Source organism: Oncorhynchus clarkii, chromosome 4 (assembly GCF_045791955.1).
Source record: "Oncorhynchus clarkii lewisi isolate Uvic-CL-2024 chromosome 4, UVic_Ocla_1.0, whole genome shotgun sequence".
Taxonomy (NCBI): domain Eukaryota; kingdom Metazoa; phylum Chordata; class Actinopteri; order Salmoniformes; family Salmonidae; genus Oncorhynchus; species Oncorhynchus clarkii.
Genome location: NC_092150.1, coordinates 45,043,556 through 45,057,072, shown reverse-complemented (window position 1 = coordinate 45,057,072; position 13,517 = coordinate 45,043,556). Strand labels below are relative to the sequence as shown.

The 13,517-nt window shown below is 44.0% G+C and overlaps 1 protein-coding gene across 4 annotated transcripts; it reads right to left on the bottom strand.

Moving 5' to 3' along the window:
- Positions 1-2,412: 2,412 nt before the first annotated feature.
- Positions 2,413-12,923, bottom strand: LOC139406853 (SAGA-associated factor 29-like). 4 transcript variants are annotated; one of them, XM_071149947.1, is made up of 11 exons: positions 12,840-12,863; positions 8,841-8,938; positions 5,954-6,027; positions 5,526-5,601; positions 5,019-5,091; positions 4,601-4,665; positions 4,376-4,505; positions 3,533-3,679; positions 3,346-3,381; positions 3,033-3,195; positions 2,413-2,760 (listed from the first exon to the last, which is right to left on the bottom strand). In XM_071149947.1, exons 3-11 carry the CDS (start codon positions 6,017-6,019, stop codon positions 2,644-2,646), a joined length of 873 nt encoding a protein of 290 aa, XP_071006048.1. In that variant the 5' UTR covers positions 6,020-6,027; positions 8,841-8,938; positions 12,840-12,863; the 3' UTR covers positions 2,413-2,643. The 4 variants fall into 4 exon arrangements, with proteins under 4 accessions (XP_071006048.1, XP_071006047.1, XP_071006046.1 ...); XM_071149946.1 differs by lacking the exon at positions 12,840-12,863 and adding an exon at positions 12,555-12,663; XM_071149945.1 differs by lacking the exon at positions 8,841-8,938 and having other exon boundaries at positions 12,840-12,923.
- Positions 12,924-13,517: the final 594 nt, after the last annotated feature.

The window sequence follows — 13,517 nt, the reverse complement described above, 5'->3', positions numbered from 1 at the left end:
AGAAAATCTTTGGAGGGAGTTGAAAGTCCGTGTTGCCCAGCAACAGCCCCAAAACTTCACTGCTCTAGAGGAGATCTGCATGGAGGAATGGGCCAAAATACCAGCAACAGTGTGTGAAAACCTTGTGAAGACTTACAGAAAACGTTTGACCTCTGTCATTGCCAACAAAGGATATATAAAAGTATTGAGAAACTTTTGTTATTGACCAAATACTTATTTTCCACTATAATTTGCAAATAAATTAATTAAAAATCCTACAATGTGATTTTCTGGATTTTTTTTCTCATTTTGCCTGTCATAGTTGAAGTGTACCTATGATGAAAATTACAGGTCTCTCATCTTTTTAAGTGGGAGAACTTGCACAACTGGTGGCTGACTAAATACTTTTTTGCCCCACTGTAATTGATGCGGTGCGTATCGTTGCTCCAATGTGTACCTAACCATGAACATCAATTCCTTTCTTAAAATCAATACACAGAAGTATATATTTTTAAACCTGCATATTTAGCTCAAATAAATCCAGGTTAGCAGGCAATATTAAAAAGGTGAAATTGTGTCACTTCTCTTGATTTCATTGCACACAGTCAGTGTATATGCAACAGTTAAGGGCTGCCTAATTTGCCAGAATTTTCCGTTATCATGACATAACATTGAAGGTTGTGCAATGTAACAGGAATATTTAGACTAATGGATGCCACCCCTTAGATACGGAACGGTTCCGTATTTCACTGAAAGAATAAACGTCGTTTTCGAGATGAGTTTCCGGATTCGACCATATTAATGACCTAAGGCTCGTATTTCTGTGTGTTATTATGTTATAATTAAGTATAGGATTTGATAGAGCAGTCTGACTGAGTGATGGTAGGCAGCAGAAGGCTCATAAGCATTGATTCAAACAGTACTTTCGTGCGTTTTGCCAGCAGCTCTTCGTTGTGCGTCAAGCATTGCGCTGTTTATGACTTCAAGCCTATCAACTCCCGAGATTAGGCTGGTGTAACCGATGTGAAACGTCTAGCTAGTTAGCGGGGTGCGCGCTGATAGCGTTTCAAACGTCACTCGTTCTTGGAGTAGTTGTTCCCCTTGCTCTGCATGGGTAACACTGCTTCGAGGGTGGCTGTTGTCGTTGTGTTCCTGGTTCGAGCCCAGCGAGGAGAGGGACGGAAGCTATACTGTTACACTGGCAATACTAAAGTGCCTATAAGAACATACAATAGTCAAAGGTTAATGAAATGCAAATGGTATAGAGATAAATAGTCCTATAATAACTACAACCTAAAACTTCTTACCTGGGAATATTGAAGACTCATGTTAAAAGGAACCACCAGCTTTCATATGTTCTCATGTTCTGAGCAAGGAACTTAAACGTTAGCTTTCTTACATAGCACATATTGCACTTTTACTTTCTTCTCCAACACTTTGTTTTTGCATTATTTAAACCAAATTGAACATGTTTCATTATTTATTTGAGGCTAAATAGATTTTTTTTAATGTATTATATTAAGTTAAAATAAGTGTTCATTCAGTATTGTTGTAATTGTCATTATTACAAATAAATAAAATACATTTAAAAAACGGCCGATTAATCGGTATCGGCTTTTTTTCGTCCTCCAATAATTGGTATCGGCGTTGAAAAATCATAGTTGGTCGACCTCTAGTCCAAACACAAAGAGAGTCATGAAGAGGGCACGACAAAACCTTTTCCCCCTCGGGAGACTGAAAAGATTTGGCATTGATCCCCAGATCCTCAAGAGTTCTACAGCTGCACCATAGAGAGCATCCTGACCGGTCGCATCACCGCCTGGTATGGCAACTGCTCGGCATCTGACCGTAAGGCGCTACAGAGGGTAGTGCGTATGGCCCAGTACATCACTGGGGCCAAGCTTCCTGCAATCCAGAACCTATATAATAGGCGGTGTCAGAGGAAAGCCCATATAATTGTCAGAGACTCCAGTCACCCAAGTCATAGACTATTTTATCTTCTACCGCACGGCAAGCGGTACCTGAGCGCCAAGTCTAGGACAAAAAGGCTCCTTAACAGCTTCTACCCCCAAGCCATAAGACTGCTGAGCAATTCATCAAATGGCCAACAGACTATTACATTGACCCCCCCTCCATTTGTTTTGTACACTGCTGCTACTCGCGGTTTATTATCTATGCATAGTCACTTCACCCCTACCTAAATATACAAATGACCTCTAACCTGTACCCCCGCACACTGACTCGGTATCGGTACCCTCGGTATATAGCCTCGTTATTGTTATGTTATTGTGTTACTTTTTATTATTTTTTACTTTAGTTTATTTGGTAAATATTTTATTAATTCTCCTTGAATTGCACCTTTGGTTAAGGGCTTGTAAATAAGCATTTCACAGTAAGGTCTACACTTGTATTCAGCGCATGTGACAAGTAAAGTTTCATTTGATGTTATTTTATTTGAAACCCACCCTCAGTGTGTCCATACGTGTGGTTAAGGTATGGAATCCATTGTTATTCTGGGGAGGGGGGGTGGTTGGAAACACTTGTCTAGGAACACTTGTCTACACAGTGTACTTGTCAAGTCTGACAAAATACAGTATCTTCAGTCACAGTCCCCTTGATTTCTCCTGACTCCTCTCTTTCTTCTCCTCTTCATCAGTCTCTTCTTTACTTCTTTTTGTTCTCTTTGCAGGCCACCACGTATCTCTGAGCTACGTTGAGGGGCGGGGAGTAGCCGTCTGCGTACGACGTGTCCTCAAACAGCACTGAGTAGTCGTCCTGGGGCTGAGAGAGCAGAGAGAGCATGGTGGTTAGTGGAGAGAACAGAGTTCACTGATGATTTGGGGTCAGTTTAGCATTTTCCCCAATAATGGTTAAGGTTAGGATTGATGGAGGGGAAGCTGCCAAGCGAGGGGCCTGCTTGGATGCAGGGTTTGGTGTACAGTAACATTATCTCTGAACCAGCTTTATGTAGTTTCGTCATCAAACAAAATGTATTCAAATGACGTCAATCAGCCCCCCCCCCCCCCCCGCTCCTCTCCCTTTCCTTGTCTCACCCGGTGTGGGTGTGTGTGGATGAGGGCTCTGTAGAAGCAGGTGGTCTGGGGGTAGAGGGCCAGCACCAGCTGGTCTTTACTGAACAGGGCCTCCGGGTCCGTCTCTGGGTTGGCCTTCCACTGGGGCAGGGGGATGATACGCCGCCTGCTCAGGGTGTGTCTCCTGGAGTAGGAGGATGGGAGGGGGGGAGATAAGAAGTAGAGTAGATAATTGTCATTATATCCGAGGTGAGATTTTCAGGGCATAAAATATAATGTACTACAAGACAAAATAGTAGGAAAAGAAATATAGAAAATGAAGACATTGACTTACTCTTTTCCTTCCTCATCAATGTCATCCACTTCGTACCTGAAGGATAGAGCAAAAGAATACAACTCAAAACAGTCTGTGTTGTAGCTGATTGGCTAAAAGTGTTAAAGGCTGTAGTTGATTGGTAACAGTGGTACATGGCTGTACTTGATTGGCTAAAAGTGGCTGTAGCTGATTTGCTGATAGTTACTTGTTGGTGGAGTGGCTGTAGCTGACCACCTCGGCCAGGATCCACTGTTCGTCTCCGTCCACGGCCTTGACCCGCGCTGCCACCTTGTCCCCTTGCTTGGCCACGTAGTCACTGTTGGCTGGCATCGCCCCACACAGGGGAGGAGGACTGGAGGAGAGGGGGATACAGGGAAGGATGGAGGGTTTTAGGGTTGAGGGAGTAATATAGTAATGGAGGACAGAAAAAAGGGGCAGGTGGAAAAGAAATGGGGGGGGGGGGGGGGGGTACTGAACTTGAAATGTACACAACAAGAACACAGATTTTGGCCTCCCGAGTGGCGCAGTGGTCTAAGTAGCTGTGCCACTAGAGAGTCTGGGTTTGAGTCCAGGCTCTGTCGCAGCTGGCCGCGACCGGGAGGCCCATGGGGCGTTGCACAATTGGCCCAGCGTCGTCCAGCTTAGGGTGGGTTTGGCCGCCAGGGATATCCTTGTCTCATCGCCCACTAGCAACTCCTGTGGCAGGCCGGGCGCAGTGCACGCCGACACGGTCGCCAGGTGTACAGTGTTTCCTCCGACACATTGGTGCGGCTGGCTTCCGGGTTGGATGGGCATTGTGTCAAGAAGCAGTGCAGCTTGTTTTGGGTTGTGTTTCAGAGGACGCATGGCTCTCGACCTTTGCCTCTCCCGAGTCTGTACGGGAGTTGCAGCGATGAGACAAAACTGTAACTACTACCAATTGGATACTACGAAATACGGGGGGGAAAATAAAAATAAATAAAAAAATAACACAGATTTTTGTTTCCCGTTGTAAAATGTTGTGCACTACTATACTGAGCTCAGGAGAGACTAAATCATCAGACCCTACCTGTCTCCTGGCTTGCCAATCCATAGCGGGAGCGTCATGGCTGACTGTTGGAGCAGTGTCATCAGCACCCCCCTCCGCATGGTCTTCCTGGGGGGGTCATTGTCACTGTTCACTCCTGCCATCTTAGCCGCTGGGGGAGAGGAGAGAGAGAGGAAAAAGTGAGGCATGGGCTGCATCTCAATGGTTAACAGTGGCTTATCCTCGTCTCCTTCCTTCTATTCTTACCTATTCGCCTCTCCTCCAATAAGGATTTGATCTCTGCAATTTTGTCGAGAGCATGACGAAGAATACTGTGGGAGAGAAAGAGTGGCGCCCGACTTATTTATTTGGAATTAAGCTGTACTTACGTACTCCACATGGTGGTGATGATTTCTGAACGCAAAAACACATCCAATCACTGAACTACCACAGTTGGATAGGTGAAAGGAAACATTACATTAAATGGCTTACACCAAACCTACCATATCAGATCAGTGGACACTTCAAGGGTCCATAGGGCAAGGGGCATAGGGATATCAGTGTAGGCTACCCTGATGAAGACAGCTTGTCTGTCGAAGCGTTGGTTATTAGGTTATTAAATTATTGCATCTGAGCTCCTAGAGTGTGCGGCTCTCCTTTTCTTTTTCAAGTGTAGGCTACCGACCTGCACTCTGCCTCAGCGTCTGCTCTGGCTGTGGTGTAGAGTCCCCTCAGCTTAGTCCGGTAGTAAGGGGAGGCTGGGGGAGGGAGAAACAAGAATAACACCTTATTACACTGTGTGTGTGTGTGTGTGTGTGTGTGTGTGTGTGTGTGTGTGTGTGTGTGTGTGTGTGTGTGTGTGTGTGTGTGTGTCCCCTTATGGGGTTCTAAAAGCCCCAAAGTCCCCACAAGGATAGTAATATTTTGATCTTAGGGTTTAGGGTTACAATTCGGATAAGAAGTTAGTGGTAAGGTTTAGGGTTACAAGTAAGGGTTAGGTTTAGGGGTTAGAGAAAATAGTATTTTGAATGGAAATTAATTTTAGGTCCCCACGAGGATAGAAGAACATAACGTGTGTGTGTCTGGCTTAGCCAGACAATACATAAATAGAAACGGTGTGTAACAGTAATATAAAGAGTGTTGCAGTGTGGATGGACAAAGGGGAATGTGGGGAGGCGAGGAAGAGGCTCACTCTTGTTCTCAGTCTGCATCCTCTCATGTGTTTTCTGGATGTTGAGCAGGTTGTGTTCACTGCGCGACCGCTCCTCCTGAAAAAGAGAAGGAAAGGGATTAATATTACAATGTGGTTGATGCAATATATCAACAAGAATAACATGCAATGTGCACACAAAATGTAAATGTATTACAGTGATTGATGTTTGGCAATGAGATTTAATTTGATCTCTGAATATCATTCCTATTCTGTATTGCTAGTTATTACACTACTCCCAAATGTGACTTCAATCCCTATGATGGCATGATGGAAAAATATGAGTAATTGGAGTCACATTTGAATATAACCAGCTAGGTAGCTATTCCTCCACTGTGGTACCTGAATCACAGGTCAGCACTCCTGATGACAACAGCACTTGGGTGTAGAAACCATTGGTTGAGACTTACCTGCGTCTGCTTGATGAGTTGATGGAGCTCTGTTAAAAGCTCTGCGATTTTGGTGTCCGCCGACATGATGTTGCCTGTGGTAATGAGATGTTCAAAATGCATTCATCAAATTAGTTTCACTTTAGTTTAAGCAGCAACATGACAGACATGCCTTGCACACATTATAGCTAGCCAGCAGATTCCGACCCTACCGTTATGCTTGTTTACAATGAGTTGCACTGGGGTCGGAAAGACATCATGGTTAGACTCCGGGGATGAGAAATTGTGTTGTACTCCGAATTGTCCCAACTGTTACACCGGGAAGATTGAACGACTGCTTATTTTCATCCTCATGCTATCCAGCAGGAGCCACAGCAGCCATTATAGAATGACATGTTGCAAAAAACAACAAATGAGCTGATTGGCTGCCACTGCTATTCCAAAATGGTGGCAGTGGCTACTGCTAGCTAGCATGCGGACAAAAAGGGTAGTTTTACAGAAAACTAGCAGTATTTCAATCTTCTTGATGTATCAGGTTGGATATACAGTTGAAGTCGGAAGTTTACATACATCTTAGCCAACTACATTTAAACTCAGTTTTTCACAATTCCTGACATTTAATCATAGTAAAAAATCCCTGTCTTAGGTCAGTTAGGATCACCGCTTTCTTTTAAGAATGTGACATGTCAGAAGAATAGTAGAGTGAATGATTTATTTCAGCTTTTATTTCTTTCATCACATTCCCAGTGGGTCAGAAGTTTACATACACTCAATTCATATTTGGTAGCATTGCCTTTAAATTGTTTAACTTGGGTCAAACTTTTCAGGTAGCCTTCCACAAGCTTCCCACAATACATTGGGTGAATTTTGGCCCATTCCTCCTGACAGAGCTGGTGTAACTGAGTCAGGTTTGTAGGCCTCCTTGCTCGCACACGCTTTTTTAGTTCTGCCCCTACATTTTCTATGGGATTGAGCTCAGGGCTTTGTGATGGCCACTCCAATACCTTGACTTTGTTGTCCTAAAGCTATTTTGCCACAACTTTGGAAGTATGCTTGGGGTCATTGTCCATTTGGAAGACCCATTTGCGACCAAACTTTAACTTCCTGACTGATGTCTTGAGATGTTGCTTCAATATATCCACATCATTTTTTTATGTGAAGTGCACCAGTCCCTCCTGCAGCAAAGCACCCCACAACATGATGCTGCCACCCCCGTGCTTCACGGTTGGGATGGTGTTCTTCGGCTTGCAAGCCTCCCTCTTTTTCCTCCAAACATAGCGACGGTCATTATAGCCAAACTGTTCTATTTTTGTTTCATCAGACCAGAGGATATTTCTCCAAAAAGTAAGATCTTTGTCCCCATGTGCAGTTGCAAACCATAGTCTGGATTTTTTATGGCAGTTTTGGCACAGTGGCTTCTTCCTTGCTGAGCGGCCTTTCAGGTTATGTCGACATAGGACTCGTTTAACTGTGGATATAGATACTTTTGTACCCGTTTCCTCCAGCATCTTCACAAGGTCCTTTCCTGTTGTTCTGGGATTGATTTGCACTTTTCGCACCAAAGTATGTTCATCTCTAGGAGACAGAACGCGTCTCCTTCCTGAGCGGTATGACGGCTGCGTGGTCCCATGGTGTTTATACTTGCGTACTATTGTTTGTACAGATGAACATGGTACCTTCAGGCATTTGGAAATTGCTCCCAAGGATGAACCAGACATGTGGAGGTCTACAATTGTCTTTCTGAGGTCTTGGCTGATTTCTTTTGATTTTCCCATGATGTCAAGCAAAGAGGCACTAAGTTTGAAGGTAGACCTTGAAATACATCCACAGGTACACCTTCAATTGACTCAACTGATGTCAATTAGCCTATCAGAAGCTTTTAAAGCCATGAAATCATTTTCTGGAATTTTCCAAGCTGTTTAAAGGCACAGTCAACTTAGTGTATGTAAACTTCTGACCCACTGGAATTGTGATACAGTGAAATAATCTGTCTGTAACAATTGTTGAAAAAATTACTTGTGTCATGCACAAAGTAGATGTCCTAACAGTCTTGCCAAAACTATAGTTTTGTTAACAAGAAATTTGTGGAGTGGTTGAAAAACCAGTTTTAATGACTCCCACCTAAGTGTATGTAAACTTCCAACTTCAACTGTAGGTCAAATTTAGAGTACAGTGTAACATCCCATCCCTGCATTGAAGTAGGTTTTCCGATCCATATCTTGCGTTGGCTCCAAGGTGTCTTAAAGGTCCAATGTTGCCATTTTTCTCTCAATATCAAATAACTTCTGGGTAACCTTACTGTGACTGTTTTCAATTGAAATGGTCAACAAGAAACAAAAATAGCTTCTTAGCAAATAGCAATTTCTCAAGCAAGAATTTTGTTAGGACTGTCTGGGAGTGGTCTATGCGGGGCGGGGAAAATGGAAAACTTTCTGTTATTGGCAGAGAGGTTTGGAACTCACTCGCTTACTGAAGGGAATCGATTAATCTGGCCTGTGTTCACATTCAAAAGTGATTGCTTTTGATAAAAACGCGAGAGGTTGTATGTTACTGGATGATGTACCATGCTGCCATGTTGACAACACGACCGCGCAGTGTAGATTACTGTTCAATTTGAGAAAGGTGCTCCTCCCTCACCATTTTTTCCATTCACATCACGGGCCATAGACCAGTGCCCCACAGCTCAGCATAATCTAATACCGCCCATTAACTAATTTACCACCTGGTGGATGTAAGATGGAGCCGGAGCAGAAGGCAGACGTTTTACGTGCCCCCAACCGATTGTGTTTTTTTGTTTATTTATCTGCGTTGTTTGTAACTTATTTTAACCCATTTTGTACATAATGTTGCCGCTACCGTCTCATACGACCGAAAATAACTTCTAGACATCAGAACTGTGATTACTCACCACGGACTAGCAGAATCCTGTTTCTTCTTTCACGACTCTGACGAGCCCGAGACGGAGGATATACGGCTCCCTCGGGAACAGGCCCCGACCCCCGTGATCTGCATGAAGAGGAGGCGGAGAAAGAGAGGCTGGAGAGCGGGCTGCCTTCTGAGAAGTCGGAGGCGATCGAATAAACCCCCACTTCCCTCAATTCTGCTAGCAAACATGCAATCTTTGGACAATAAGAAGATTCAACTACCAACGAGACATTAAAAACTGTAACATCTTATGCTTCACAGAGTCGTGGCTGAACGACGACAAACTCAACATACAGCTGGTTGGTTATACGATGTACCGGCAGGATAGAACAGTGGCGTCTGGTTAGTCAAGGGCCGGCGGACTATGTATTTTTGTAAATAACAGCTGGTGCACTATATCAAAGGAAGTCTCGAGCTATTGCTCGCCTGGGGTTGAGTATATCATGATAAACTGTAGACCACACTACCTACCGAGAGAGTTCTCATCTGTATTCTTCGTAGCTGTTTACATACCACCTCAGTCAGAAGTTGGCACTAAGATAGCATAGAATGAGCTGTATTCCTCCATAAGAAAACAAGAAAACTCTCACACTGAGGTGGCGCTCCTAGTAGCCGGGTACTTTAATGCAGGGAAACTTAATCAGTTTTACCAAATTCCTATCAGCATGTTAAATGTGCAACCAGAGGGTAAAGAACTCTGGGCCACCTTTACTCCACACACAGAGATGCATACAAAGCTCTCCTCTTTGCCCGCCATTTGGCAAATCTGACCATAATTCCATCCTCCTGATTCCTGCTTACAAGCAAAAACTAAAGCAGGAAGCACCAGTGATTAGATCAATAAAAAAAGTTGTCAGATGAAGCAGATGCTAAGCTACAGGACTGTTTTGCTAGCACAGACGGGAATATGTTATGGGATTCCTCCAATGGCATTGAGGAGTACACCACATCTGTCAGTGGCTTCATAAATAAGTGCATCGATGACGTTGTCCCCACAGTGACTTACGTACATACCCCAACCAGAAGCCATGGATGACAGGCAGAATCTGCACTGAGCTAAACGCTAGAGCTGCCGCTTTCAAGAAGCGGGACTGTAACCCGGAGACTTATAAGAAATCCAGCTATGCCCTCCGACGAATCATCAAACAGACAAAGCATCAATACATGACAAAGATCGAGTCATACTACACCAGCTTTGACGCTCATTGGATGCTGTAGGGCTTGCTAACCATTACAGACCAGAAAGGGAAGCTGCCCAGTGACACGAGCCTACCAGACGAGCTAAACTACTTCTATGCTCGCTTCGAGGAAAATAACACTGAAACATGCATGAGAGCACCAGTTGTACCGGAAGACTGTGTGATAACGCTCTCTGCAGCTGATGTGAGTAAGACCTTTAAACAGGTTAACATTCACAAGGCCGCAGAGCCAGAAGGATTACCAGGACGTGTACTGCGAGCATGCTCTGACCAACTGGCAAGTCTCTTCACTGATATTTTCAACCTCTCCCTTGTCCGAGTCTGTAATACCAACATGTTTTAAGCAGACCAACATAGTGCCTGTGCCCAAGAACATTAAGGTAACCTGCCTAAATGACTACCGACTCGTAGCACTCACGTCTGTAGCCATGAAGTGCTTTGAAAGGCTGGTCATGGCTCACATCAACACCATCATCCCAGAAACCCTTGACCCACTCCAATTTGCATACCGCCCCCACAGGTCCACAGATTATGCAATCTCTATTTCACTCCACACTGCCCTTTCCCACCTGGACAAAAGGAACACCTATGTGAGAATGCTATTCATTGACTACAGCTCAGCATTCAACACAATAGTGCCTTCAAAGCTCATCAGTAAGCTAAGGACCCTGGGACTAAACGCCTCCCTCTGCAACTGGATCCTGGACTTCCTGATGGGTAGCCAACAACACATCCGCCACACTGATCCTCAACACAGGGGCCCCTCAAGGGTGCACGCTCAGCCCCCTCCTGTACTCCCTGTTCAATCATGACTGCAAGGCCAGGCACGACTCCAACACCATCATTACATTTGCAGATGACACAACAGTGGTAGGCCTGATCACCGACAACAAGAGGACGGCCTACAAGGAGTAGGTCAGAGACTTGGCCGTGTGGTGCCAGGACAACAACCTCTCCTTCAACGTGATCAAGACAAAGGAGATGATTGTGGACTATAGGAAAAAGAGGACCGAGCACGGCCCCATTTTCATCGAAGAGGCTGCAGTGTAGCAGGTTGAGAGCTTCAAGTTCCTTGGTGTCCACATCACCAACAAACTAACATGGTCCAAGGACACCAAGCCAGTCATGAAGCGGGCACGACAAAAACATATTCCCCCTCAGTAGACTGAAAAGATTTGGCATGGGTCCTCAGATCCTCAAAAGGTTCTACAGCTGCACCATCGAGAGCATCCTGGCTGGTTGCATCACTGCCTGGTATGGCAACTGCTCGGCCTCCGACCGCAAGGCACTACAGAGGGTAGCGCAAGCGGCCCAGTACATCACTGTGGCCAAGCTTCCTGCCATTCAGGACCTCTATACCAGGCAGTGTAAGAGGTAGGCCCTAAAAATTGTCAAAGACTCCAGCCACCCTAGTAATAGACTGTTCTCTCTGCTACTGCAGAGCAAGCGGTACCAGAGTGCCAAGTCTAGGTCCAAGAGGCTTCTAAACAGCTATTACCCCAAGCCATAAGACTCCTGAACATCTAATCAAAGGACTACCCAGACTATTTGCATTGCCCCCCTCCACATCACTGCCACTCTCTGTTGTCATCTATGCATAGTCACTTACATAGCTCTACCTGCATGTACATACTACCTCAACTAACTGGCACCCCTCCCTGTATATATTGTTATTTTTTACTGCTGTTCTGTAATTATCTCTTATTCTCATCCATATTTTGGGGGGAAACTGCAATGCTGGGCCTCGTAAATAAGCATTTCACTGTAAGGTCTACACCTGTTGTATTTGGCACATCCCACCAAAACAGGCTGACATTTCAGGTGGTCTTTTTAAAATTTCATGTTTAACTCGGCAAGTCAGTTGAGAACAAATTCTTATTTACAATTACGGCCTACACCGGCCAAACCCGGACGACGCTAGGCTAATTGTGTTACGCCCTTTGGGACTCCCAATCACTGTCAGTTGTGATACAGCCTGGATCTTTTCAAAGAGCTCTTACACCAAAGGCATGATCCTTTTCACAATATTATTCCAACTACATAGTGTGGGTATATATATACAAAACTCAGGAAAATAACGTTGACTGCAATGGGCCTTTAATCTAACCATAATTGCGTTCTGACCCCAGTGCAGCTCAATGTAAACAAGCGCAACGTTAGAATCTTCTGGCTAACAGTAAGGTTAGCTGTATTGTTCGCAACTTATGTCACATTTACTTTGTACTGGCAAGTTGTCTGCAAGAGTTAGCTAACGTGGTCAGAACAAACATATTGTAGGAAACTAGCCAGCTAAAATTAGAAAATGTAACAAGCCAACTAATGTTCGCAAGCTAGCTTAGCTGGCTAAATAGCTAGCTTCTATGACTCCTTAAACGTGATCTTTCCTTTTATCAACCACCAAGCGCAGTTTATTTTGTGGAGTAAAGTTACATGTTGGTAAGTAGTCGTAAATTGTTATACAAAATGTTTAGAACTATACATTCAGACTATCTCCCTACCTTTGGTAGTTTGTGAGCTTTCATTCGTTTCAAGGCCTACTACGGACTGGCAGCGAGGACAAACAGCACTACCCCAAACGTTTGTCTTACGGGTCTTTCAATATTGCATCTCGGCCATAGACTGTATAAGAAATAAGGCATCTCTCTACCATATAGGTGTTCTAATGTAAAAAAAAATATATATAATAATAATCACACGTAAATATAATTGTTGTTTGAATTCGTTTAGCTAATATTTATATTTACAACCCATGGAATGTAAGTGGTGAAGTAAATTATATTTACCAAACATCTCTCCTCAATGTTTACATATTGAAACATACAGACAATTCCTTTCAGACATGATCTTGTAAACACATTCAATTGCACTGTAATGTTTGTGTAAAATGTTCCGTCAGCAGAATTCTGCGAGGGGGCGGAGGGAGGTTTGGCCTCTGGAAACAAACACCATCTGTAAACACTATGGTGAAGAAAACAGCCACATAAACAGCAAAACAATCACTAAGAACAAAACTTAATAGAGTACTAATATGAATGTAAAGCTAGGTAGACCGTGCCTTAATGTAAAGCAATATATTATACCTATTTGATATTACTAGTTGGGTGTGTGTGGAGGGAAGCACAAAGGGTGGTGAGGTGGAGATACTGAAAAGTTCATATTCAACACTGACATGGAGAAAATAAGGTCGTAAAATGGACCATAGACAGACACAAATAAGTGTTGGCTTATCTGCCATGCTTCAAAACTGTCTGGGGCGCTCCGTGCTGTTTATAATTGTCTGTGTGAGTCTTTGTGTGTTTGTTGAGAGCAGGCTTAGTCACAGCTCATATGGTAAGCTCATATTTCAGCAAATATTTATTGAACAGAGTGCCCACATGACTGAGAGATGCTAAGAAAGCGTGGAAGGACGAGTCACAGAAAGAGTAAGGGGAGAAGGAGAAAAACAGTGAAAGAAAGAACAG

Bases quoted from the DNA above. Each gene is read 5' to 3' on its own strand.
- LOC139406853 (XM_071149945.1), bottom strand. The intron at 5,602-5,953 runs GTAAGTCTCAAC...TCTCTTTTTCAG, and splicing joins AACTCATCAAGCAGACGCAG to GAGGAGCGGTCGCGCAGTGA. The intron at 2,761-3,032 runs GTGAGACAAGGA...CTGCTCTCTCAG, and splicing joins TCCACACACACCCACACCGG to CCCCAGGACGACTACTCAGT.